General features: G+C 41.8%; 2 protein-coding genes across 9 annotated transcripts in view; both read right to left on the bottom strand.

The window, feature by feature from the left end:
- The window catches only part of FARP1 (FERM, ARH/RhoGEF and pleckstrin domain protein 1), a 227519-nt gene extending 222268 nt beyond the window's left edge, over window positions 1–5251 (bottom strand). For all 8 annotated transcript variants that reach the window (XM_082046994.1, XM_082046993.1, XM_082046990.1 and 5 more), the window contains exon 1: window positions 4968–5251. The gene's annotated coding sequence lies outside the window, so the exon portion shown is untranslated. The remainder of the gene's footprint in view (window positions 1–4967) is intronic.
- Window positions 5252–23118: 17867 nt separating this feature from the next.
- IPO5 (importin 5) overlaps window positions 23119–25661 on the bottom strand; it is a 43370-nt gene continuing 40827 nt past the window's right edge. The window contains exon 26 of the mRNA XM_082051825.1: window positions 23119–23266. Within this exon, the coding sequence (XP_081907951.1) occupies window positions 23180–23266 (87 nt within the window). The 3' untranslated portion in view covers window positions 23119–23179. The remainder of the gene's footprint in view (window positions 23267–25661) is intronic.

Raw genomic sequence — 25661 nt, forward strand, 5'->3', positions numbered from 1 at the left:
GAATCACACGTCAAATTGGAGTGTAATAGCCTCTAAACCTACTTTCATTATGGAAAATGCAGTCACCTCGCAAGGTCCACGCCATTACTTTGGCCACCCAAGTTAACAAATTTGGAAGGAAACTGGGACTGAAATAATAGTTAACATCACTACTCATTTGAGAAATTTTGTACCACGGGCCAGCAACTTCCAGCACTGATGCCAAGGTAGCAAAAAAAAAAACAACCCTTATTTTAATGGCAAGCAGCAGAGCACTGCATGGGCAGGGCACCACCAGTAAGTAAGGGAACCAGCAACGCTGCCTCAGAGACACAGTCTCCCACCTTTCAGTGGGCTTTACTACACCCAATTTATAACTTGGGAAAGAAAACACAGCCTGGAAACATCATCTTTGCCTTATACTAAAATACCATCCAACCCCTTGCAAGTATTCCTCTTGACTAGTAACAAAAGTGTATTGTACAGAAATCTTCTACTGTAAACCTCAGTGTCCTGATTCCATGGCTTGAGAAAATTTTTTCCTCCATTTTATAGAGTGACACAAAAATGGATTTTACTGTACAGACTTTACTGCAGAGCATTCAAGGATACATTACAAAAATCACAGTTCCCTCAGAGATCAACAGAAAACAGAACTTTAGCACCTCCATGAACTTTACCAACAAAGCTCCATTTTATTTGAGAACTAACAGACCTACCATTCTTTTTTCCCTTAAGTCTTTTCCGACAACCAAACTTTAAAAATAATTTCCCCCATTTATATTTCTAGACCACAAAAAAAAAAAAAAGTAGTTTTAAGTAGTTTCATACCCAGTGTCTCAAATCCCCCAAAAGATGTACCGTATTTTTCACTTCTCATAATATTTAATCAAGTCCCCATCGTTACAGTCAAGGCTAAAAAGCTCATCACACTGCAACTGATTTTACAGATAGTGCCTACATTCAATACAGACTGACCTAATTGTCTGATTCGCCTACATTTCTGCAGGCCAAATTTACTGACATTTTGCACAAATTCAAAGCTGGCTGAGCCTGATGACCTTTTATACCTCTGACTTCTGTGCCTTTATAACCAGAAAAGCAAGTCAGCCCTTTACTCTCCCTAATTCAGCAGCCCATCTGTAAGCTATAAACTTCACCATCTACTCAGTACCTTACCAGTCAGAAAGGTATGATACTTTGAAACAACAAACAAAAACAAAACACCAAAACAAACAACAAAAACCTCACACAAACGAAAAAACAAAATAAAAAAGACAAACTAAAAACCCAAAACAACAACCAAAAAAAAAAAAAACAAAAAAAAAAACTGAAACAAAAAACACCAAACCAACACGCACAAAAAAAAACAACTTTCAACCCAAACTGTAACCTTTCAAGGCCATGAAATTAAGTCTGGATTAAGTCTGGAAAGGCCCTTTTAAGATAAACATGATGATTTCTAAAAGAAGCAGCAGAAAAAACACAGAAAGTTGGTGGACCCAAATTCAATAAACAGAATTTTTATCATGCTTTCCTAAAAAAAGGCAATATAAAATAAGGACACTGGCACAGACAACCACCATGAAAAAATAATTAAAAAAAAAAAGCAAACTAGAAAACAAACCCAGCAAGTATAGTCCCTATCACTAACATCTCAGCACGGTATATAAAAAGTATATTGCAAATACATTGATTCTGCAATAGAATGCAACCAAAACGTATACAGAGGTTTAAATGAAGAAAACATCCACTAGAACCTCATTTTAGTATAAAATCAGGTTTTGCAACCCAATCCTACAGCTGCAAAAAATACTTCCTAATTACGAGCATAAGTTTAAAAAAATGAGTCAGTTCTACTGAAGTGAAGTTCTGGATCCAGATCTCTGCTGCAGTCAGCAAGACGCGGATCTGTGTTTCCCCAAGCGAAGCAGACGGGAAGATGAGGTCAGAGCACTGACCTACACTTCAAATTCCAGTCTCAAGAGAGACGGATGACCATTAACAACCAGTAAAGATACGACGTCATTCTCTGGACAGTTTTCCACCTTGCAAAACCTGAGGGGCCGCAGCCAGCGGTGTGCACGTGATTCCTTAGCCCTCTGTCAGCCCTGAAGTTTCTCTGCCCATCAGCCAACTTTCCACGGCAAACGCTGTGAAAAGAACATGGTCCCACGGACCACCTTCCCCAGCTTCGTGCCCTGGCAGATCCCAGTTTGGGAGTCACTGCACCAGTCAGTCCGTTTTAGAAATCCATGCTCAAGAGCAAGCCAGTGATTTAATGCAAAGATATTTCAAACCAGAGAAGCATTTATTTTGCTTATCTCCATCACAAAGCACACACCATCTGAAAAGCTGCCAGCACCAGCAGCCTCATATTCATCAGTGTCAAGAATTCTCATATTTTTTAAAAAGAGATGCTAATTTTCATCATATATTAATTTCTTAAGTGGAAGTTTGGATTTCTTCCTAAGACAAATTAATCCAAAATCAGAAGAGAAAATGTACCGAATATCTCTATAAATTCAGAATTCTCTATCTGAATTTTAATATGAAATACATCTCCTAATGCAAGTCCTTCTTTTTCAAACCATCATTTAGAATAGTGTTTTCCATTTGGTCATTTATCACCCACAAATTTCTTTCAAAAAGTTTGTTTACAAGTAGCATGTTTTAAGATATTGATTACACAATGACTAATGAACTGTCTCAGCTGGGGGAGGTTGAGGAGGAAAGGATTTCCAATTTGAAGCCCAGACATTAAATAAAAGTCAGGCTTTGGTATTACACATTCAATCTCCTACCATCTTTTGACATTTTGAAGTCCTGTGTTACTGTGTGTTCAACATTCTGCCTACTTGCCTAGTTTATTTTGTTTGTTCAGGAAAACAGAGTGCAGAAGGAAAAAACCAAACAACACACCACTTAATTGGTGTGCTATACACAAGATACAGCAAAAAAAGGAGCAAAGAAATACAGCTTTCTAACCCCTTCCCATGATGATGACAATCGGCCTCACTACCAATGATCCCTTCCACAGCTACATTTGAACTGAAGTCTGTGGGGATAAAAGAACTTACAGTGAGTTTGGGCTCATATAATGACGTCTAAGCTTTCAAAAATAGTTGCTGTTAATTCAGTGTATTACACACAACCCTGCATCTTTGCTATTTACAAAGGAAAGAGATTCGACCTAATACTAGAGCAATCTGAGGGAATGAAGCACCAAATTAGAAAGCAAAAAAAAACATTAAGTGGGATCCCTGAGCCACAAGGCTGTTAAAACTCAGCGCCCAACACTTCTGATACTGGGGAAGGTCAGGGGAACAGGGAACAACAAGGTCTCACCTGGCAGCATCAACAGCCCAGTCCTCACACACTCAGAGCTCACCAGCCAGGTGCATCTCAAGGTAACTACAAGCCCCAGGATGCAACACACACATAATTCCCATCCCGTTCCATCAGCCAGCGCAGAGTTTCGAGACCCTGGCAGGTCGGACATGTGAGGCTCAGCTAAGAGGATTTTGTACTTTCTTGGTACACGGGAACATTTCTAAAAGGCTCAGATCCACTAATCAGGTAGATACCACAATTGCTCGCAGAAACATCTGTAAGTGAGGAAAGGGTATATCTGAATTCGGAACAATGTTTGGGGCTCTTCTTAACTGGACTACTTCAGGATTTTATTTTTGTTGGCTTGGTTCCAACATCAGCTGCTTGCTGCAAAAATATATTCTGGAAGCAACACAAGGAGTAAGAGTCGAAGTATCTGAGCAATACAGAGAATAAAACAGCTAAGCGATAACTGTTCCTTTACAGCAATCATCTTCCCGCTCTCCAGGGACAAATCTCTTTGAAGGAAACCCTGGTAAGAAGGCTGTGACCGAAAAAGATACGCTACGCATTTCATTTATTTCATGCCAGCAATCAAGCAAATCCGGCAACTTTAAAAAACAACTTCAAAGAGTTTGTGTGCGCTTTAGAACAGAACAAGAAAAAAGCCACCAAATCACAACAGGTAAGGCCTACTCCGCACAAGTTCCCACTTTTAAAATGAATTTCTGTTTACTCAAAACGTTCCCCGGCGGTTCATGCCGGTTTGAGGCCCATCATACCGGGGAGCGGGAAACACTCGGGTCTGAAAGTGGCGAACTTTCCAGCTGGGGCAGAGGCGACGGCGGAGGCGTCGAGAGCGCCAGGCCGGAGCGGAGCCACCCCTGCCTGTGAAGGCGGCCGGAGCACCGGGCAGCGCGGCCGTTAACGGCCGCTGCGGGCCCCCGGAGGGGCGGCACCGGCCGGGACCGAGTGGGGACCCCGCGCCCACACCCACCGCCGCCCGGGCCGGCCCCCCGAGCTGCCCTGGGCTCGCACGGCCCCCCGGAGCGACACCTCTCCGCCGGCTGCCGGCCTGGGCTAAACCTTTCCCCGGGCCATCGGGGACAGCAGTCCCTCCATGTCCGCCCGTCACCGAGCCTTCCCTCAGGGCTCCCGCCCCGCCGCAGGGACGTCCGGGGCCGTCCCGCCCGCCGCCGGGCAAGCACCGCGGGGACGCCCCGTCGCCGGGGCCGGGTCACAGCCCGGGGGGTGAAACAAAAGGCACCAAGTTGAGCGCCCGCCCTCGCTGCCGCTCGGACTGCGCCCGCCCGCGGTGGCCGGAGGGAAGCGGGGGGCGGCAGGCGGTCTGGGCGCTGTTCGGCGCGGTGCCTCCCCGCGGATTACCCGCACTAATGGGATTAAGCGGGGCTGAGCGGCGCCCGCGGGGTGTCCGCCGGGCAGCGCGGCCCTCCGGCTGTCACCGCCCGGGGAGGGGGCGGCAGCGCCGGGGGAGGCGCGGGCGTTGCTCCCGGTCGCCCGGCTCCCTCACACCCTCGCCGCCCCGCGGGAGGGTCCCGCCGCCTGCCCCGCAACCCTCGCCACGGTGCCCGGCGGGGCGGGCACCACCCGCTGTCGCTCCCGCCCGGCCCCATTGTTCGCCGTGCTGCCCTTACCGTGTGCGGGGATGGGGCTGCCCGGGCTCCCGCGGGCTCTCCTCGCTGCGGCTGGTGCAGGAGCAGTCGCGCTTGGCCGACGGAGGTCCGAGCCATTAAAAGCTCCACGGGGAGGAGGAGGAGAAGGCGGCGGCAGGAGCGGTGGCGGAGGGAGGAGGACAGCGGGGGGCTCGCAGGAGCAGGGTCGCCATGTCCGGCTTTGCAACGGAGGGAGCCCACCGGGCCGGGCGCTGAGGAGAAGAGGCGCAGGCGGCGACAGAGGTGTGGGGGTGTCCCGCGGCCGCCTGCAGACCGGGGGAGCGGGAACTGAACGCAGCTCACCGCGCTGCCGCGGCTGCACCTCCCCTAACCCTGCCCCCTCCCGGAGGGGGAGCCGCCGGCGGGAGGAGGCGGCCGAGAGCCCCCTCCAGCGTTCGCAGGCGGCAGCTCGCCTCGGCGGTGGAGGGGAGCGGCGTGTCCGCCCGCCTCGGCGCTGCCGTCCGGCCGCAGGTACCCGGGCAGCCCCGGGTAGGGGAGGAGGAGGAGCAGCGACCACCGCCCTGCGCCGGTGCGTGCCGCGGGGCTCCAGGTATCCCCCTTCTCCTCCTCCTCTTCCCGGCCACCAGAAGGAGCGGGCAGCGCCCAGGTGGTTGCGGCGTGAGGGAAGGGTTAAACCGGGCTGGGGGAGCGGAGGGCGGCTCCGAGGGGGCGGTGGGGCCTCCCTTCCTCCCCGGAGCTGCTGCCCCGGGGGTGAGGGAGCAGAGGCACTGCACCCCTTTCTGTGGATTTTGGGGACCATCCGACCTAGGTGCCCTCAGGGGCATCCCGTTCCCTGCTGACCTTGGATGAGGAATTGGTTTCCTCGCCGGCAGCTGAGAGACTGGTAAACTGGGTGCCCAGTTTAGGAGAAACCGGGAGTTGTCTCAAGGGGTTTCTGCAAACCCATTGGCACCCCAGGTTTTCTGCTTCAGGAGGAGGCCTCAGGGGTCAGCAGAAGCAGAGCAATGCTTGTTTTATCAAGAGATGTCATGCTCTGAATGCTTGCCTGAGACACCAGAGAAACCAGAGGACTGGGTGTATGGGCAGTGTATTCACATTCATGGTTACTATTAATAGTTAGTAGCCCGTATTTTCTTCCTCATTAGACAACCGCAGATCACAGTACTGTAAAATTTAACAAGTAGTGTCAACCCGGGCTTCCAGGGCCATCTCTAAAAACAATCTCTACTCCAGTGTCTAAGTACAAAGGAGGCCACCAGGCACAGGATGTGCCTTTTCCAGAGACCTTGCACGTTCCCTCAGAGAAGATTTGGAGCTATAGCAAAAAGGCTGGCCACACCTAGGACCAGCATAGTTGTCTGCCTACAGCAGCTCTTAAAGCACTGCTAACCATTTGCATAACTTAAGTGTTAGGGTGTGCATCTCTTTGAGCTTTTTCCAGTGTTTTACCCAATGCTTTTTTTCAGGAAGAAGACTGAGTGGTGCACACAAATGTGTGATGCAGAGGAGACAGACACTTCGGGTCTTTGAGGTTCTCTCAGTGACCCAGGAGGGAGCAGTAAATTTGGTGTGTATTTATAAAGTAACCCACCAGAGTACCTAGCATTTAAAGACCATTTGAGGAGCCCAACTACTATATCTATTTTTTAATCACTGTAGAAAAGAGAAATCAGATGTGAATGCTATAAGTATTTTTTTCGTCTAAGCCTTGGCCTTGCTTGATCCCCAAAAGACAAAGTCCTCTGCTGTCAACAGCAATGCCTCTAAGCACAAAGACCTCACTACCAATACCTCAATGCATATGCCAGCCAACCCTGTGAGATGAAGAGAACTTCATTTCTTTGGTCAGCCCTGGAACCTTAACTGAAGTACATATGTTACTGACTGAAAGGCTGGAAATTGCCTTTAGGTATTAATACTTGATAAGATACTAATTATTGTTATTTTTGCCTAGACTAGACTTTTTCTACACAAAATGCATAGTCTGTCTGTAGAAGATAAAGAGGAAAGATTACGTTCTCATTCTGATGAAGAGAAGAGAAGAGAAGAGAAGAGAAGAGAAGAGAAGAGAAGAGAAGAGAAGAGAAGAGAAGAGAAGAGAAGAGAAGAGAAGAGAAGAGAAGAGAAGAGAAGAGAAGAGAAGAGAAAGAAGAGAAGAGAAGAGAGAGAAGAGAAGGAGAATAATTTAGTTTGGAAGGGACCTACAAGGACCACCTAGTTCAACTGCCTAACCATATGGACTGTGGTTAAAAACACATAATAAATATTATTACCCTGTTCCAAATACTTACATTGGCAGCAGCTTTAACTGCTAGTTAAGGTGCAGTTAGGGTAAGAGCAGCACTGCAAGGGTCAATTGTAGCATTTAGAATTTCCTGGTGCTTTTTATGTACACTTCCAGATCACTAATGCCTCATTCACACCTAACAAAAGAGTTGTTGTAATCTACATCAAAGGAGTGAGGTCATCTTCAATCCCTTCCAAGTTTGAATGACCTTGAAACATTTCTCAGTACGGAACAGAAGTTAACAGGTTGCCCTGCAGCTACTGATATTTAGTACAGAGCTCCAAAAAGCAACAGTGAAATACTGTCTTGAATGGTATACTTACTGAAGCATCAAAGATTATAATACGTTGGTTATTTCTCCAGGAGCCAGGGACAAGCTTGCATGTGTTTATTTATTTAACCATTTGATTCTTGAACCTTCTGAAGGTATCAAGGACAACTAGGGACTGACATCTGTAATAAAAAGACTTCTTTACTGTCCCTAGATGTTTATCTATTTGGTTATAAAGTCATCTTTCACCCGTCCATTCCCATTGATGCTCTCTACAATTCTTAAATAGCAATTTTTCTCTAAAATGGTTTTCTCTCTTGTAAATTACACACGGCAGCAACTTTCACTCTTCTGATGTGATTGCTGAGAAAAACACTCATTGCTGCTGCTAGTTTCCTGTAGTACGCAGGGTTACATTTCTTCCCTGTTGAATGAGATGTGGAATTTGTTGGCACATCAAATAAACATGGGAATTTGAGAGAAACAGCAATTGTTTTTGAAAACTCGCTGAAATAAGAAATATAGTTCTAGTTAGTTCATGTTTCTGAAAGAAAACAGATAAGCTTTGTCTGCATCCACTGACAAAGAAGAGAAGAGCTGGAACTGGATTCGAGAATAAGCAAGACCAAGCTGGCAAGATCATTCATTTTGGCCTTACCTGATAAGGGAGAACCCAAGGGAAAGGAGGGGAAGGAGAGAAATATGTTAAAAGGGTTCTGTTGTCCTGAGAGACTGCCTCTCTGTGCCTTCGGCCTTTTTCCCTGTTAGGAAAGAAAAAGCAATATATACAATGGAATGCAAATATGGACCTCTGGAAAGCCTTCATTTCTTACAACTCTCGTCCGCTGAGATGATTTGCAGTTATTGTTTCATTGACATGTTCTTGTATTTGTTGTGAGGTTCCAGACAGTACACATGTATGCAGGCAGTTGTGGAGGGTACCTGCAAATTCACATTTTCACCTGCCATGTGGTAAGCTGCTTGCCTGTCCCTGTGCTTCGTCAGACTAAATTATTGTTCTCAAAACCCAAGTATGCTAAGTTCTTTGGTCTGGTTTACACTAAGGTCAGACTCAATTCTTCTGCGGCCCTTTTGGCCTTAACATCAATGCCACTTCTCTAAGCTACTTTAAAGTAGGTGTTGAGTTCAATTTTTTTCTGTGTTTTATTAAGACGAGAAGCTAAGATGCTGCTCAAATCAAAATCTGTGTATTTCAGCTGGGTCTTTTGTCCAGTAATTCTTTTTCGTAAAACATTCCGCAGATGTTTTCCCTGGAGCCTGAAATTTTGTTTCAAAGACCCTTTCACCAAATACTTCAGTGCTAGATTTATCAGTTTGTTCTTGTATAAATGTGTTTTGGGGCTGAATCTTGCAAACCTGCGGCATTTGATTAGTCAATTTTAGGCTCTTTCTCCTATGTCTTTATGTTAATTTGTGTTAACTCATCAATTTTTGCTAACTTCAGTGAAAGAGCATTGCAGAATTATCCAGCCAGTTCTTTCAGGATCATTTCACCATTATTTTTATTACATATTTCATAGCATACATGCTTCCCACCATTTCAGTGCCTTTTGTTTGCGATATATTTTTATTCTTCTCAAAATATTATTACAGTCATCAGTTGTTCAGGTTATCATACCACTAGCTCTTCTGGTAAGGTTAATGTTGTTGAACTAATATGTCTTTCTTGCTTCTCCATCAGAATGCAACACCAAACCATAGCCAGAAGCACTAGTAATTAACATTTTTCATAATAGCGTATAATACTAGCAGTAGACCATGGCTTAACTTTTGAGGGAATAAACAAAGAAAAACCCCAAATATTTAGCCAGTTAGCAAAGGAGTCCATTTCCATTCTCAAACTTCAGGATTTTCATGCGAGAGAAATGTTCAACCATTGAAAAGAGGCTATTTAACCACTTAGAGCCAGCTAACTAACAGATTTCGTTTACTGCCTGTTCAAAGTGTCTGATACGAATTGAGAGACTTTTAAAGCTATATGTAAAGGTTTCCCAAGTCCTTAAAAATTTGTATAAAGAGAGCTTTTGCAAATGAAGCTGTTGGAACAAGTCCCTCTCCATAACCTCAGTATTAACACCAACATCACCTCTGTTACGTGTCATCATATCTACCTTGTATTGTCCAATGCGTTTACCTGCTTCAGGGTTAATGCATTTGTTACATTAGCTGTGTATCTGTGCTAAGATGATCACTGGCACAATAGTGAATGGATGAATCATCCTCAAAGCTTCAGAGCTAAAAAGTTGACTTGAAATTAATGAGCAATTTATACTCCTCAAAACTACATAGATTGCATTGGCTGATACTTGTTTCATGATTGCTTTTTCCCTTCTGCAAACCCAAGGAGGAAAGAAAAAAAAAAAGGTTCATTTTTAAAATGACACTGAAGATTCCAAAGCATTAATTAATGAACAAAATTGTCAGCTACTGCATGGTAAATGAAAACACTAATAATAATTTATTGTCATAATCTATAAAATCATCATTTATCAAATTACAAATATCAGAACCTTCAAGAAAATAGAAGCCAAGGGAAAATACAGAGGTTATAAAAAAATAAAACTAACATCCTTTTCTATTCATATTCAGGTTCCTCCTACAATCCATTTTCATCTTTTCTCCTGAAAGAAAGGAAAAAGAAGACTGAATAAAAGGACAAAATATGTATTCTATACCAGTATTTCCATCAGAAACAATACACCTCTTCTGTCATGGTGAGGAGAGAGAAGTGACAATGGAAAGAGAAAATATTTCCAGCTATGAAATGATTTCACATGTTGAGTAGCAAATAAAAATAACACTAAAAAAGAGCTGCCTTCTTCATCAAGTGCCATCGAGCCTGTGCTGCAAGAAGCAGCGTGTTGGGCAGGAATGAAAGTTCATGGTCTCCCTGTTGAATGTGGCTTTTAGGAAACAACCAACCAACCAACCACATTAATCTTTCAATACTACTTTTAAGAAGAAAACTAAACGTGTTGTTTGAAATAGAATTTAGAGTTTAGGGTAGAACTCCCAACAGCACAGTTCATTCTCTTCCAGTGTTAGTGGTTTTGTCCTTTTGGAAAAAACAGCAAACTGTTTATGTGATGAAAAAAAAAATATATATATATACTTTCCAGGAGCACAGTGCAATTAAATTAATTACATTATTTTGAGACCATTTAACACTGTGACCAAGAACCATTTAAGTACCTGGACTGATGTAAGCAAATATGGTTCTAAACGAGCAAAAATGCCATTTCTGCAGCCCCTCAGATTTTATACTGTGAGTAAACACAGCTTGAAAGAGTCCCCTTGCAAGTATGAAAATGAGAAGAATATACAACATTAAACATGGCGTTTAGCATTATCAGACTTAAAGATCCCCATGAAAATAATAACCCTCTTGCTCTCCTCTCCCTCCCACTCCCCCGCCAAAATTTTTGCTGTGACCTCCTGCAGGGGAACACATCTGGAACACATCAGTGTGGCTGAATAAATCCTGCTGGGATAATCCCCACTTTAAAGGGGTGGTGGGGGAACCTTATCTGGTGCTCTGTCACATTCAGCATCTCCCAGGGGTCCTTTCTAACTTCACGCTGGATGATAGACGTTTTATTTTTACAGCGGCTGGTTACAACAGGTGCCTTAATTACTGTCGTCTCCATTGTCATATTCTTCTGTTTTAATTTTTAGAACATCTAAATCTGGCTAGAGGGAGCAACTGTAAAACCTGTCAAGGCAAACATCAATTCAGCAGATGATTTTGCTGTTTCAGAATGCAGCCGCTGAAATTAGCCCATTCCTAAATGTCAGAGCAGAAGCCGGGTCTTCTAAGGGTGGTATTATAATTTATTTGCTTCCCAGATGAGAAACATAGCAGAATGAAGAGAAACAAGACCGTCTATTTTCTATCTGGGTTTAATATCATTAATGAAATTCCTTCTTCAAAAGATATCTGTGAAACTTTCTGTTCAGAAAGCGAAAGGTGTTAAATAATTTACAGAAATAATATTTCACTGTAGGAAGCTTAGGAAGATTTGCATAATTTACATTTAATAAAATCAAGTAATCAGATGATTAGAGACTTGAAAAGCATTTATTTTCCTGCTTGTTATCTTTTATCCACTGCAGTTATTTTTCTCAGAAATAAAATTTTAATGAATGAAAACAAAACGACTGCTTTAAAAAGTAGAATTTAGGCTAAAAAATATGCAGCATCATTTCCATTTTACTGATGAGAAAAAATTGTCCACAACGACATAGTCTACCTTCTGCTATAGTCTACTTTCAAATCAGGAAGGAAAATTTTCCTTAAGGGTCAGGTAGATTAAGTCTGCAATTTTTCTCTCATCAGCTCCCATCAACTCGCCGACGATGATGCATGGAACTGTTGGTCATGTCCTTCCCCAGCCTGGGCTGGTCTGTCCCAGCTGAAGGTGCCATTTCACCTCTTCTACGTCTGGAGCAACTTGGGCTTTGCCTGCGAGTTTGATGTGTGAGTGCTGGATGCTCTCCTGTTTCCCAGGTTCTGATGCTGAGAGATGGACAGGGTCTTTACAGTCTCTTAATTTTCTGAGCTGCAGAGTACAGGCGAAGGTGGTATGAGTTTTTCCCATGCCCAGTTTTTTCCACCTAATATTCTTATTAATAATAATATTGCTATAATTCGTAATAATTACTACTGCTTCTAATTAGATACGTTTTCCGCTGTACTTACAAGAAAATTGTTATTAGTATTCTTTAATGTTTCCTCAGTTAGTGCTCTGCGTGTCCCATATGTCTGCATTCCCTTCAGCATTATGGTGATCCGTAGTCTTTCAGTTTATGGTACAGTTTTCTACTTTATAAATATTTTAAATATGAGTCACTGTTTGCTCTGATGATGAAACAGAGAGCAATCACTTCTGGTTTATCAGTAATCTTTGGGATACATTTGTCTTTTAAAAATATATTTATTTTCTGTAGTGATCATTTGCTATTTGCAGCAGAACAAAAAAGAAAAACAAAAAGAAAAATAATCTTACTTTTTTAAATATTAGATTTCAAAATGAACATGGGCTTCATATACAACTGGATTGAATTCACTCTGCTGAAATAGGACAGGCTTAACCAGAATAGTTCCCCGGAAATATTTTAAAGCACCAGGAGTTTTAATAATAGTCTGTACTAAATTTAACTGGTTCTTTATCATAAAGATGCGTACCACCTCATGCTTTTAAATTCTGAAATGCATTATTTTCTTTGATATTTCCACTTGCTTCACTACCACCTGTTTAGTTTGTTCCCTCCACAGTCGCTGACCACGCTGGGCATTGCACATCTGTACTGTGCTGAACCTTAATCTTAATCCCTCTTTCCTGCCGTAACCTCTGCTCCTAAAGAGGCAGGTCGGTAACAAAGGAGCTGCAGTTCTCATAAAACTGCTCAAATATTAAAATGGTTTAATCTTCTACTGCGGAAATCCAGAGAGTCTCACTGCATGCCTTAACTTTCTACTGCACTTTGATCCTTTTATGTAAGTTACTGAAATTCAGCGTTTCAGATTTGCCGCGTTCGAATACCTGAAAAATCCATTAGCTCCTTCGAAACAGTGCAGAGAAAAAAGGATAGAACATTTTATTATGTTTTTATTTGATTATGTATTTCTCCTTTGTCTTTTATTCTGAATTCACATAACTCTCCACAAAGCGATAGTCTATCCTGTATGAAGAATTATCTGTATCTCACAAAGCCCCGTGGAAACACAGCGGGGAGATTCAGATCTGTATGAACAAAAGCAGGGAGGGAAAAAGCAAGGAGAGGAATGCTGTAATGAAGGGTGCGTACAAATGGCCACGGGAAGCCTGATCAGAGAAGCCGGTGTCTAACAGGAGATACCGTAAGGAAGCCTGAGGGAAAGGATACAAGAAATGAGACAAATGTGGAGAGATCCTTTCCCTAGCCTGCTCTCCCAGCTTCTGACAGCTGACGATTTATGGACTTCTTGAATAAGTAGTTTCCTCAGGAGCACCTGTTGTGGGGGAGTAATTTGGGGTTCTGCTTGCTGCAGAACAATGTTTGGATTTCTTAAAGAGAAGCGTGACCTTAAAGAGTTTGGTGGCGGGTTTGCTCTATTATTTACTACGTGGGGGAGAAATACCAAACCAAATGTCGCTTACCTTCTTTCCAGGCACATGTATCCGCTCACGAAGCAAACCTTCAGGCGTCTTCTCTCCCTGAGGACTGTTCACTCCAGGGGCTGTGTTTGGAAGCTCCAGAGGCAAACTCCCAGACGACGCGTATATCCGTCATGATGCGAACAGTCAGGGTTCTTCTTCCCCTGATAACCGTTTGTTCCGGAGCCTGTACTTAGAGCTCTGTAGGCAAACTTTCAGGGGAGACCGTAACCGCATGCAAAGTAGACTTTCAGAAAAAAAAAATCAGAAAAAGAAAAATTAATGGAGTAAAATAGCAAAAGGGCTGGTTCAAGCTGGGTACCCAAGCATGGGTCCGCCAGAGCACAGGAAACTACAAACTTTTATATCTTTACTCACCATTCATACCAAAATCCAGTCCAATAGCAATATTTCACCACCAGGTCCCTTGCTCCCCGTTGGACTCTTTTTTCCTGACTCCACATAGGCCTCTGTTTCATTTAGTTGTTTTGGTCCATATCCTTGAAGGTGCCATTTTGTCTGGATAAATCCTTTCTTCTCAGCAAAGTGCAAAAATAGGCCCCGCTTTGCAGATGCCTGTGATGTCTCTGTGTTAGCCTTGGATTGTTGTTTTCCCAGTCAGTTCCATTTTTCCCAGCAAAATGCAAGCTAGGCTTTATCTTGCAGGTGTTTAGTGTAGTCTGCAGTTGCCTTTGGCAAATAAGAGCTTAAAAATTCATCAAATCTAGTCTACTAAGTAACATGAATCAAAGAGTATATTAAAAAAAACATACCACCTTATATTTCTAAATAATCCGTTACATTTGGTGTACATCTGCTTAAGCTAAATGACTAATATTGAACCTGAATGGGACTCATCCACTGACCTATGAGTAGTAAAACCGTTGCCATACAGCTCACTCATTTAGCAGGGAGAGCTCAAAGTGGGCTCATGCGGGCTGTTGCATTTATAGAATGAAGTGTTTGATTCGTAGTCAAATAGCACACATAGGAAAAGTCTGCACGAGACTCCCTGCACCCACAACTCATCAGTGTTCAATACTGTTCTGCTTCCCTGTGGGTCTCCCGAAAGGAGTTCTTGGCCTGGCTGCAGCTCAGGCCTTTACCTTCTCCGTAGCCTGGTCCAAGCTGCTGCTGGTTTGGCTGGGAGGGGAGGTCGAGTGCACCCACCACAGCACCTGGCTTATTAACCTGCCCACCTACCTTGAATAATTGGTCTGACTCTTTTTTTTTTGACTTTCAGACATATCCATCATAATTGTAGCCTCGTCTAGGTGTTCCTGCTCCGGCAGGGGGATTGGACTAGATGATCTTTTGAGGTCCATTCCAATCCCTGACATTCTGTGATTCTGTGAAATTAGTCTTGTGCTTTAATTGCAGCATATGAAAAAATATTTCCTGTTGGTTTTAAACATCCTGTTTAACACTTTATTTGGGTAGCATTTGATCCTGTGTTAGGAGAAACAGTGAATTGTTCCCTATTCACCTCCTCCCCTACTTTCACAACTGTGTAGATACATGTCCTACTCCCCTTGGAGTTGTCATCTTTTCCCAATCTGAAGAACCCCAACCTCTTTAATTTCCTCTCAGATGGCTGCACTGCATATTTCTTAAAATTCTCACCTCTTCCTCCACCTTTCCAGGTCTGCTCTACCCCTTTTTCTGGCACTTGCATCAGGACTGTGCCCAAAGCCGGGGCAGGGGCGCACGGATGTTTGCACAGAACAGCCCTGGCAGCGGTAACTGCAGCACCTGCTGCTCAACCCCCTCCTTCGGAAGGAAAAGGAATTCTTACAGGGAAAACCAGCCTAAGGTCATTCAGCATCGCCTTTTTTTCAACCAAAGCAAACATTCTCTCTTCCAACATAATTACAGTATTACCAGATAAATGTAGGATTTCAAGGAAAATTAATTACGATTCTTCTTTAGATAATCTGATAAAAGCTTACTAGCATTTTTAATTTAGGGATGGTATTTCAACATAAGGGCAAGAGAAATTCTTTAGGTGTCCCTGTCTCACAGTTAAGACATAAAGTCCATGTGATTTGTTGTCAAGAAGTTCATTTTTTAAATTTGAATTTTCAATATACTTTGCAGGAAGAAAAACATTGGCAGCTGTGTTAAAGAAGAAAAGTAAACAAAACACCCCAGCTGAAACCAGGATGTCTTTTCTACAGGACTAGCAAGGGACTCAGATTCCAGCAAACCAAACACTACAGACAAGATGACTGAAAAATGAGGCAGGGCAAAAATGATCTACTGCACTTATATTAGGACCTATAAAACATCATTAAATGTTTGTATAGAAAACAGAAGTTACAGTGGGCACCTACTGAAGAGTTCTGTTTTATGCTCAGGCATAAGAGTGATGAGAAGGGTCCAGTTCTCAGCAACTTGGTGGTTTGGGCTGGGCCATTTTATATAGTGTTTGTTTGTTTGGGGTTTGTTGTTGGTTTCTCTTCCCCCCTTCTTTTTCTCCCCCAATGGTAATAAATATTATGTGAAAAGATTTTAATAGCAATGAGGGCAAATGATGACTCCATCTTCTCAGAGTTCATATATTTTTTTTTCCTTCCAGTTCTCCATTTTCAACTTTCCACTTGAGATATATTTTCTTACCACGCTCTGCTACCTCCAGCAATGTCTTAAAGCTTTTACTCATTTTAAGGACAGGAATCCACACTTTTTTCTGTTAATGCAGAGCCTCAGGAGCTCATCCACACAGCTGCCGTTCTTTTTCACTTGTTCCCATAGACTGACAGGCAATGAAACTCATTTTCTCCTTGCCCTGCAGATGAGAAGAGGTGGCAGGTTCCAGTGACAGATTTTGCCTCTGTAGAAGCAAGGAGAAAGTTGCTATGGCTGTTTCATTCCACAATGAGATTTTTATTTATTGGCATGTACATTAATTGGACTTTTTAATAATGGGAGGAACGGAGATAGGGATACCTGGTTAGACCTGTATGGATTAAACACTCCCTGTGCCTGTGTTTCCTTTCTCTAGGGTTTGTGATAGGCAGTTCTCCAGACAAACTACCTCCTCTGTGCACATTTCCAGTAAATGTAAATCACGTTTTAACACTCTGCCTATAAAATGGTCCTGCTAAGAAACACCCTCCAAAAAAACTGCAAAGTATCAAACTTCCCCAGTACAAGTGTGTGGCTTTCAAATATTCAATTCTATCGTCTCCATCTACTGGCCAGAACAAACTTCAGCTGGAGCAGAGAACTGGTGAAATAGAACCACTGCATCCACACACTTCTTCACGATAAATCTTGCCAACCACCCATTTTAGTGATTTTTGCAGGTTTGGTGTTTATTAATTTTCAGTTTTGTTTTTGTTTTCCAGGAATACCAACTCCTAAACAGACAAAACTCCACAATAAAAACGCCTCTTGATATTTTATTCTCAGATATTTAAAAATGATGATGTTGCGCAATTGCACTTCAAGTAATTCAGGCAACGTTAACTTCCTCAATTAAAGATATTGTGTTATGAGTTTGTTTTGGTTTTGTGGGTTTTTTTTCTTTTTGTTTTGTTTTGTTTTCAGGTCTGAATACAAAACATGTGCTTTATTCCAAGCTTTTTTAGTTGGAAAATTAGCATTAGTTTTTAAGATCACCTCAAGATAGGACCGTGCAGTTATTAAATAACATTTTGTTAACAGCATGTATTATGTGAAAAATCATACTTTAGATACATTTAAAATACAATTCTGTTGTAAAAAACAAATTCTGTTAAAAAACAAACTCTGTTGCTACTTCAGAAAAAGAACAGTCACACATTTAATGCAGAAATAGTAAGTGGAAGAAAAAATCGGGAATAATTCACTGTTTACCCCCAAGCAATGGTGCCCTGGGGAGCATCTGCCAACATGCGCCATTCCCGCTTTTCTGGAAGCAAAGTCCAAAATTCCATTTCAACAACCAGTATTGCTCATGTGGTGTCTCAGGGGAGCTGGGAACCTCCTCTGCTAGGAGCAACACACACCACTACATCCTTCAGAAAAAGCTCTGAAGGCATTCACTGCTCACTGTTAAATTCTCAGTATCTATTGCTAAATAAGCGAAACTCCGCTACACATACTCGTGTGCATCTGGTGTTACATTAGCTTAAGTTATTCTTAAACCGACGGTGGTTTCAACACTAAACTCAAAAGACATTTTGATTTCGTAGTTTAGCAGCCACAAAAATTGCCCGCACCTGAAGCAATGTTATGGTCAGCTTCTGAGTGTAATTATAGTTGCACTGGCTCTGGAGATGAGTAAGAGCCCCACTTAAAAATATTAGTCGGAAGCTATGTCTTCTGCAACTTAAATGTGAAAGCAATTACCTAACTTTTAATTTATGAAGTCCAATATTAATAATTAGCCACTTGAACTTACAGAGGTGGACAATATTTTCATACATTTGGGATAATTATAATAATTCAGTAATTTTTCATGCCACAGATAAGAATCACAAGAACTGCTCTGAGACTGGCTGATTACATGATCCAGTAACTCAAAGTTCTATTGACTTACTAATGCTTCTCATAGCTCTTATATTTTTTTTAAATTTTTTTTTTTTTTTAAATTTTTATTGTTTTTAATGAAAGTTGTCAACCACCTAAATTGTAAAAATCCAAACTGACTTGAACATTCCAGGCTGATTTTCTAAATAGAATAGCTGAGAGGCTACTTGGTTTCTTCTCTATTAGGTAATTAGAAAGATCGGAGTCAATTCTGCACACAAAATCTGTGAATGCTTAACAAATGTAAAGACCAAACAGTTGGGCCTCATGGGCTGCGAAGGAACAAGACACCACCTTTGAAAAGCAAATACTCTGATACAGAAAGTGTTCTAAAAGTCAGGAGACAAAACCTAGATTTCCACTGGAATAACCATCCTGTGACTGCACTTCGCATTTTGCATTCACAGATGGAAACACACGGCTTTCTCATGCCCTGAATGGGTCTCCATTCCTCACATCTCTCTTGAGTCAGAAAAGATGCCATAGAAACCTTTTCCTGAACTGAATTTGTGGCTTCTAGGGCTATGGCAGTGGGTAATGTCTCCTGAATGAGGCTCCTGTGAAGGAGGAAAATTAATTCAGTAGCAGCAAAGAGGCACGAACTTGGTGTTATACCTGTTAATAGTGTGCTAATAGTATGTTAGCCTCAGGCTAACATAAATCAGAGTGAAATCTACCTTGATGACAAAAGGAGATATAGATGGAGGAAGCTTACGCCCTCCAGAAATAAAGGCATCTTCTGAATCGCACCTTTGAAGGGGGATTAAATAGGTAATTTACCTGTCAAGGTGAAATACCTCAAGAGTTTGTGAAATCTCCTTGAGAGCTGACACCATGAGGCAGCAGTGGGGCTGTCTGACTTTTAGAGAAATAAGTTGTGTTTTTTTTTTTTAATTGGTCAATTCTAGGAGTAGGAAAAAAGAATTCCAGTGTTTCTTAGTAGCTGTATTATAGTACAACTTCTGAGGCTATTCAGTGAGCCATTGAACTGCCAGTAATAAACACCATCCCAAGGACCACCTGAGATACCAAGTTTCTCATCTATCAGCACCAGCTCAGATGGTGGTAGCCTCCTTTGGTCTCAACCACTTATGACAAAATATATCATCATCTAGACACACCTGTTTTCCTTCACTAAATGGGGCTGCAGACAATTTTTATGTACAAACTTTGTTGCAGAGATCCAGTAATGGGCGAGATGAATCCCATGACTGTTATCCCAGGTTGAGCCCAGACCTCCTGAAGTCTCAGCAGATGTTAAGCTGTCCTGTGAGATGTTCCTTCTTGAAGCAATACAGGCAAATATCTTCATGATAATAGAAAACGGGAAAAGGACCTCTACTAGACAGAAGCTTAGATCCTGTTTCCTGCTTCTCAGAAGACAACAAATGCATTTTTTAGAATTTAAAAGACCATCAAGCCCCATGCAATGGGTTAAGTTAGCAAAGAGTGCATCGAATGATTAAATAGCAAAGTCTAAGCTGCTCCAATGCACAGCAAAATACATCAAAGTTGAAAAAAAAAAATGGGGTGCCAAATACCTGACTTTTGCATTATTTTTAATACCACCCTCATTGTATTTGGAAGGCTCACCGTATGTGTGCACCCCTACAGACACCACAAACACAAAAAAAGGCTCCAGTTCAAGAGCCCAAGGTAGCTGCATCCCCAGTATATACATGCATACACAGTCATTAGGAAATTCACTTTCCTTAATTCTTTATTTCATCAAACATGCCAACTGTGCAACACGTCTTACTCTCACACACTTACTCCATACATGAGACTGATGGATCTAGATGTATTGAGAACAACAGATGACATTTGTCATAACAACCACTCTGTGCTGGGGAACAGCAGCCCTTGCACTCAGCATCACTGTGAAGTCCCTGCAGAGAAAAGGCAAGGATGGAATGCCACTGTGCACACAAACCTCCTGTTGAAAACATTAAGTCTACAAGTCACTTTCTTACACAGATTTTGCACAGGATTCTCAGGGGGATCTTTGAGACAAAGCCAGGCAAAGGAGACTAGACATTTATCTGCATTAATATATTTCATGAACCCAGAGCTGCAAACCAGAAACAAGTAGTTTCGCCTTCAGAACAAGAACAGATGAGAGTTTAGATGGAAACTCACCTAAGCTTGAGGAGACAAGCTACTTCTGAAAGCAACGCTCACAAATGCTACTTACTCCTCCGTGTCTAAATAAGCTATTGAAACTGCAATACTGGAACACTGTGTCCAAAGTGTGGGGAGTTTCCAGGTTTTTTTTTGTTGTTACAACTTTGCACGCTTTTGCTTGGATGTCTAGGCTGAATTCGGTACCTCTTTGTTCTGCCAAAGAGGTGCACTGCTGTTGTTTCCAAGGCTCTTGATGCTACATTAGGTACATCTCTTACCAAATGCACTGGCTGAACATTTTGATAAAGCATGATTTGGAGTTCTATACCCAGGAAGAATTGTCAAAATAAAACTATGGCACTTCCCATACTGTGCCACACAGTTAAAATTCCTTCAGCTCCTTCCTCAGGATGACGCTTTCTTTTTTGATAGCTGCAGGTAAAGCGACTGTTTCATTACACTTTGGGCAAGAGTACCTCAGTGCTGTGGAAGATCAAGAATGACTGACTGCTTAAAAATTCTGTACTGCAAGCATCAAATAAGGAACCTGAAAAGCTAACATTAGCGATTCAGACAGCTTTTAAATGGGTGGAAACAGAACACAGAATTTTTAAAGCTTTGTGCGAGTTGTGCTACAGCAGCTTTTGTATTAACCCTGACAAGTTCAGTGGGGATAGGCAAGACAGGATCTCCAGGTCTCCCCTGGGACGGACTGACCTGTCAGGCTGGCACTGTGACTCCCTCAGGGCCCTTTTCTTTGATAAAGTGATTGTTAACAAGGTAGAAGTAACTGCACAAAGTTGCTCTGCGCTGGCTCCGGCACACACAGAGACCTCATCTTCTGGTCCTATTTGTTCTCATTTACTTGGACTGAGAGGAAGGAAAGGAGGTTAAGGTCGGTCCATTAGGAGTGCAACTCCAATGCTGCTGCTCTTACATTGCAGAGAGACAAAGTTGATGCTGTTTCAGGGAAATACCCAATGTGCTATTTTCTCCATAGTTGTAGCCCAAAAAAGGAAATAGAAAAAAAAAATAAAAATCAAGGCCTTAAGCTTTGTAAAAAGGTACAAAAAAAATCAAGCTGCAGGGAAAAACTGGGATGTTTTACACTGAGGGGAAATTAAAATAAAGAATACTTAAAAAACACCCCAACCAAACCCCAAACAAAAGCACAAACAAGAAAGATGAAAGGATGACAGATGATATAGCTCTATTTTTGTAGTCAGGATCATTGCTTGAGATAACTGTCCTGACTTACCAGTTCTCTCACAGCACTGGTATCTAATCTTTAACAGTTAATTTTCCAGATGTATGAATGCTTGAATTTCTGCAAATACAAGATTAATAGAGACTTTGTTAGACTCTTTCAGCTGCCTGTAACAAACCACAGCGTCAACCTGTATGGTTAAAGCATTTTGTGTCACAAACATTGGGATATAATGGTCCTAGGCAGTTTTTGATATACGTCACTCTGTATTGCTTTTTTTTCCAGAAACATTTTCAAAGGCAAAATGAAGTTTATTCTTTAGTAAGAGAGGAATTTGTTACATATAAAGTTCTACCTTACTATAAAGGAAAAAAACTTAGACGTCCTTTCAAAGAGGGTGTAAATTTTAAGAGACTATGGAGATTGACTTGAAGAACACGTCAGGAAACAACTGTAGTTTTTAAAGATCAATGTATGTACTAACATCTTCAAAGTATCAGTGTGCAAAACCATGACTCACCTTTGTTAGAATCAGACACTCTGTGCTTGTGTTTGCTGCTATGTCAGCTGGTAAATGGTGTATCACTCTTGCAGTACCAAAAACATCTGAAGTTTTCTGATTCTTTCAGGTCGGGCTATCAACTACCGATGGTTTTAAACAAAACACAGACCACTACAGCAGTGTCACTGGCTGCCAGATCATTTTGCACATTTGCAGCTGGAACAACACTACATTTTCTAAGTTATGAAATGCAATCGCATCTGAACATGAAAACCATTTTTAAGCCAAGATATGTAAATTTACTGTCATAAAAGGAATGCCATTAGGTTTCCATTCTATACACTTGGGTGAAAACTTTGTTAAAAAGTCAAAGAAAATGCATAAAATCTGTAACAGACAACAATATACAAAGTTTCAAATATAAAATCATGACTTGTATAGTTTGTTACTTGCATCTTTTCACAAGAGGAAATAAAAAGAACCACACATCACTGAACTTCTACACAAGCTTCTTGTGTTTCAATGTCATTTATTGAGGAGTGAATGAGATACTGTCAGACATGCCAAAGAGACTTCACATTCAAGGGCTGGAAGCTGAACAGCTTTCCTCATTGAGTCACTGGACAAGTTGGTTTTGGGAATCTGCAAGTGCCGTCAATGAGGTCTTCATGCTCAATGTTTGTCTTCAGTTTTTCATCTTTTGATCTATTAACTTGTTGGGCAGAAGGACACTTTCTACCCTACAAAGACTCACACTCCAATTAATACAATTAACACTAGATGTAGAGAAACGTTTATCTGTTATAACGTACATCTACTGCTGAATACAAGGTCTTAAAGCTGTTTCTTAATTCATTATGTCTAATGAGAAAATTCAACTTGTTTCCCTTTCACCATCGTATGGATGGCTTATACCGTTAGAAAAATACTCTTCAGTGCTATTTTAGGGTTTACAGGAAACTTCTTCCGTGTTGTGGGATAGAAACCGATTTAAACACCGTTCTGAAAGAATGCTTCTTCCTGCTGCCACTGCCTGTAGGTTGCAGAAGAATGGCCTACACGCACTACAGTTCTGGTTTTACTCAAAAAAAAAGAAACAAAAGAAACCTAAACAATAGGGTAAACGTTTATTTGGAGTTAGTTTTCTTGCAGATGATAATTAAGGCCCTTCAAGCAGAGTGCAGGAGCTCCTGTATGGCTGCCTGTTGATCTGCATTGAGCTGTGATATGCATTCTGTCCACAGTCCTCCGGATGTCTAGAAAACAAACGAGAAGGTATCTTTATGCAGGCTGACAAGCTTCTAAGGCACACGCTAAACTTCCACATGTTTACAAAGCTCAGCATTCGCTGGGCTTATCCCCGTAATGCATATGCCAAAGAGAACAGATTGACATCTTCAGTTATACGCAATCCTACAGAGGTTTAACTAGAGATGCTCCAAAATGCCAAACAGAGGCAAGCTCTGGTTAAATAGCACCAGTGTAATTGCTTCGAAACTCCTGGGAACTCTCTAGAACTAAAATGACAATTTGCACTATTAAGTTAACCACAGCCTAAACCATTTGCTCCCTTTTGCAAGTTGAAGAGATCCATGCTGATGCCTAAATGCGGGAGTATCTTTTGGGCACTGGTGCACCAGTAACACATTCAGAGGAAGGGACCACTGCGATTGCAGCGTAACATGCTGCACTATGTGTGTACATGCAAAATTCTGCTGCTGACAGACAGCATTGCTCTTTAGTGAAAGGAATGGTCAGTTACCTGCCAGAGAGAAGCGAACATACATACACACTATCTGTGAGGGTCAATGTAAAGCAAACACTTTCCTTCCCCTCAGGAAACCTCACCTGTGTCACCACAGGCCTCAGCTGAGACATCAGCTTTTAGGTCACCATCTGTAGGGACTGGTTCTGAAGGTACCAGACAATGCTGGAATTTATAAAAGGTTGGGAGTATTTATTCACTTATCAATAGAGGCTGGAAGCAGCTGGCTCCTTGCTTTCTTTAGAAGGACAATGACAGGAAAAATAATTGCAGGTGACTGTCTGTAGGTCTTTAGATTGGTTTTTGTGATAGCAGTACACTTGAAGTAAGCTAAAAAGAATTGTTTTCATTTCTATTTTGTATATTTTATGTTTGGCTCTATTATAATGCCCTTTTCTCACATACTCTTAAAAATTCAAAAACGGATTTACGCATTTGAAAACAAAATCCTCGAGCCTGGGTTTGTGGTTTTTAGTTTTGAATAATATTAGGCATTTTAGACTCCCAATGTATAATGGGATATCGCAGAATTCGATGTGCTTTTCTAGCATTTTTGACACACATTGAAACTGATACTCTACACTGAAATATTTCTGGTCTGAGAATAGCTAAGCACAAGGAAAAAAGTTTGTTTAATTCCATCCATGACCATAATGTTACTCATGTCAGGTGCTGGGTATGGAACAGCTTACTGAGACCATTACAAAAAACTCTTTCTCCTGGAATCTGGGAAGCAGCAGCAGCAGCAGGCGGACTGTTAGCAACTACACAGCCTTTGGAGTTCCTACTGTGGTATAAAACGTTTACAATACTTTACTAAAATCAAAGTATTATGTGTGGAAATAGGACTGATGACAATTGGTAACAGTAAACTAAAATTATCTATTTTAAAAAATTACCTTTAAGATTTTTTCCCCTCAAAGTAAATCATTTAACCAACGCAGAAGTGTGGTTCCCATCTTAATATTCCTATCATTTCTAGCCAAAACAAGACTTTGCTAAAAAAAAAAATAAATCAACTAACCTTGAGCATTTAAGGTAAACTGAACAAATGCATTAGCATACCCTAATATAAATTTCTGTACCCAACCTGAAGTACTAAAAGCAAGGATTCATATCTGTCAGCCAGAAGCTAGAGCAGCCATTTATACCACTTTCACTTTGAAACTTTACTTGCTTTCATTCTTTTTATGCCTTCAGAGTTTTAACAAGTCGTTTTCTACCAGGCATAATGGATCTTACAGGCTGATACACTCATCCAAGTGAATCCTTTCCAGAATTAAGTATTCCTAAAATTCTCAAACCTGAGTTTTGCCAAAGCATGCCAGGTGGAACGGACAATAATTGAAGAGCTGCTGCTCCAGATCCTCCACACATTTTCATAAGCTGTACGCTTGCCAGGCACACCACTTTTTATCATTAGGTGCTGCAACTGTCAAGTACGTCCACCTGATAACATTTGGCCCTGGATCAGATCTGCCCTATGAGCACTATCGCTTACAACACCGTGGAGAGGTGCAGCTCAAGTATCTGGACATCCTCACACCCAGCACCATCAGTATTCATCATGGCCCAGAGGAAGTGAACCTTGAGGCAATTCCCCAAAGGCAGGGAAAACAGTGCACAGCCACCTGTATTTGCATTAGATTAAAGAGGGCAGCAGTAAAATTACTTGTGGATTGCACTCATCCTCTAGCAAAGATCCCAAGCCTCTGCTATATTAGTAAGTCACCACGAGGTGCTGGGAACCCTTTAGAGGAACCACATGTCGGATCAAATCCTGCAGTACAGCTCACTGATACAGAGACAGGCAGATTTCTCTACAGTTTTTAATTTCTGGCTCAGAAAAAAACCCAAACAAATGAAAAAACCCAACCACAATACTG

This window comes from Streptopelia decaocto (assembly GCF_964273445.1).
Source record: "Streptopelia decaocto genome assembly, chromosome: 1".
Classification (NCBI taxonomy): Eukaryota; Metazoa; Chordata; class Aves; order Columbiformes; family Columbidae; genus Streptopelia; species Streptopelia decaocto.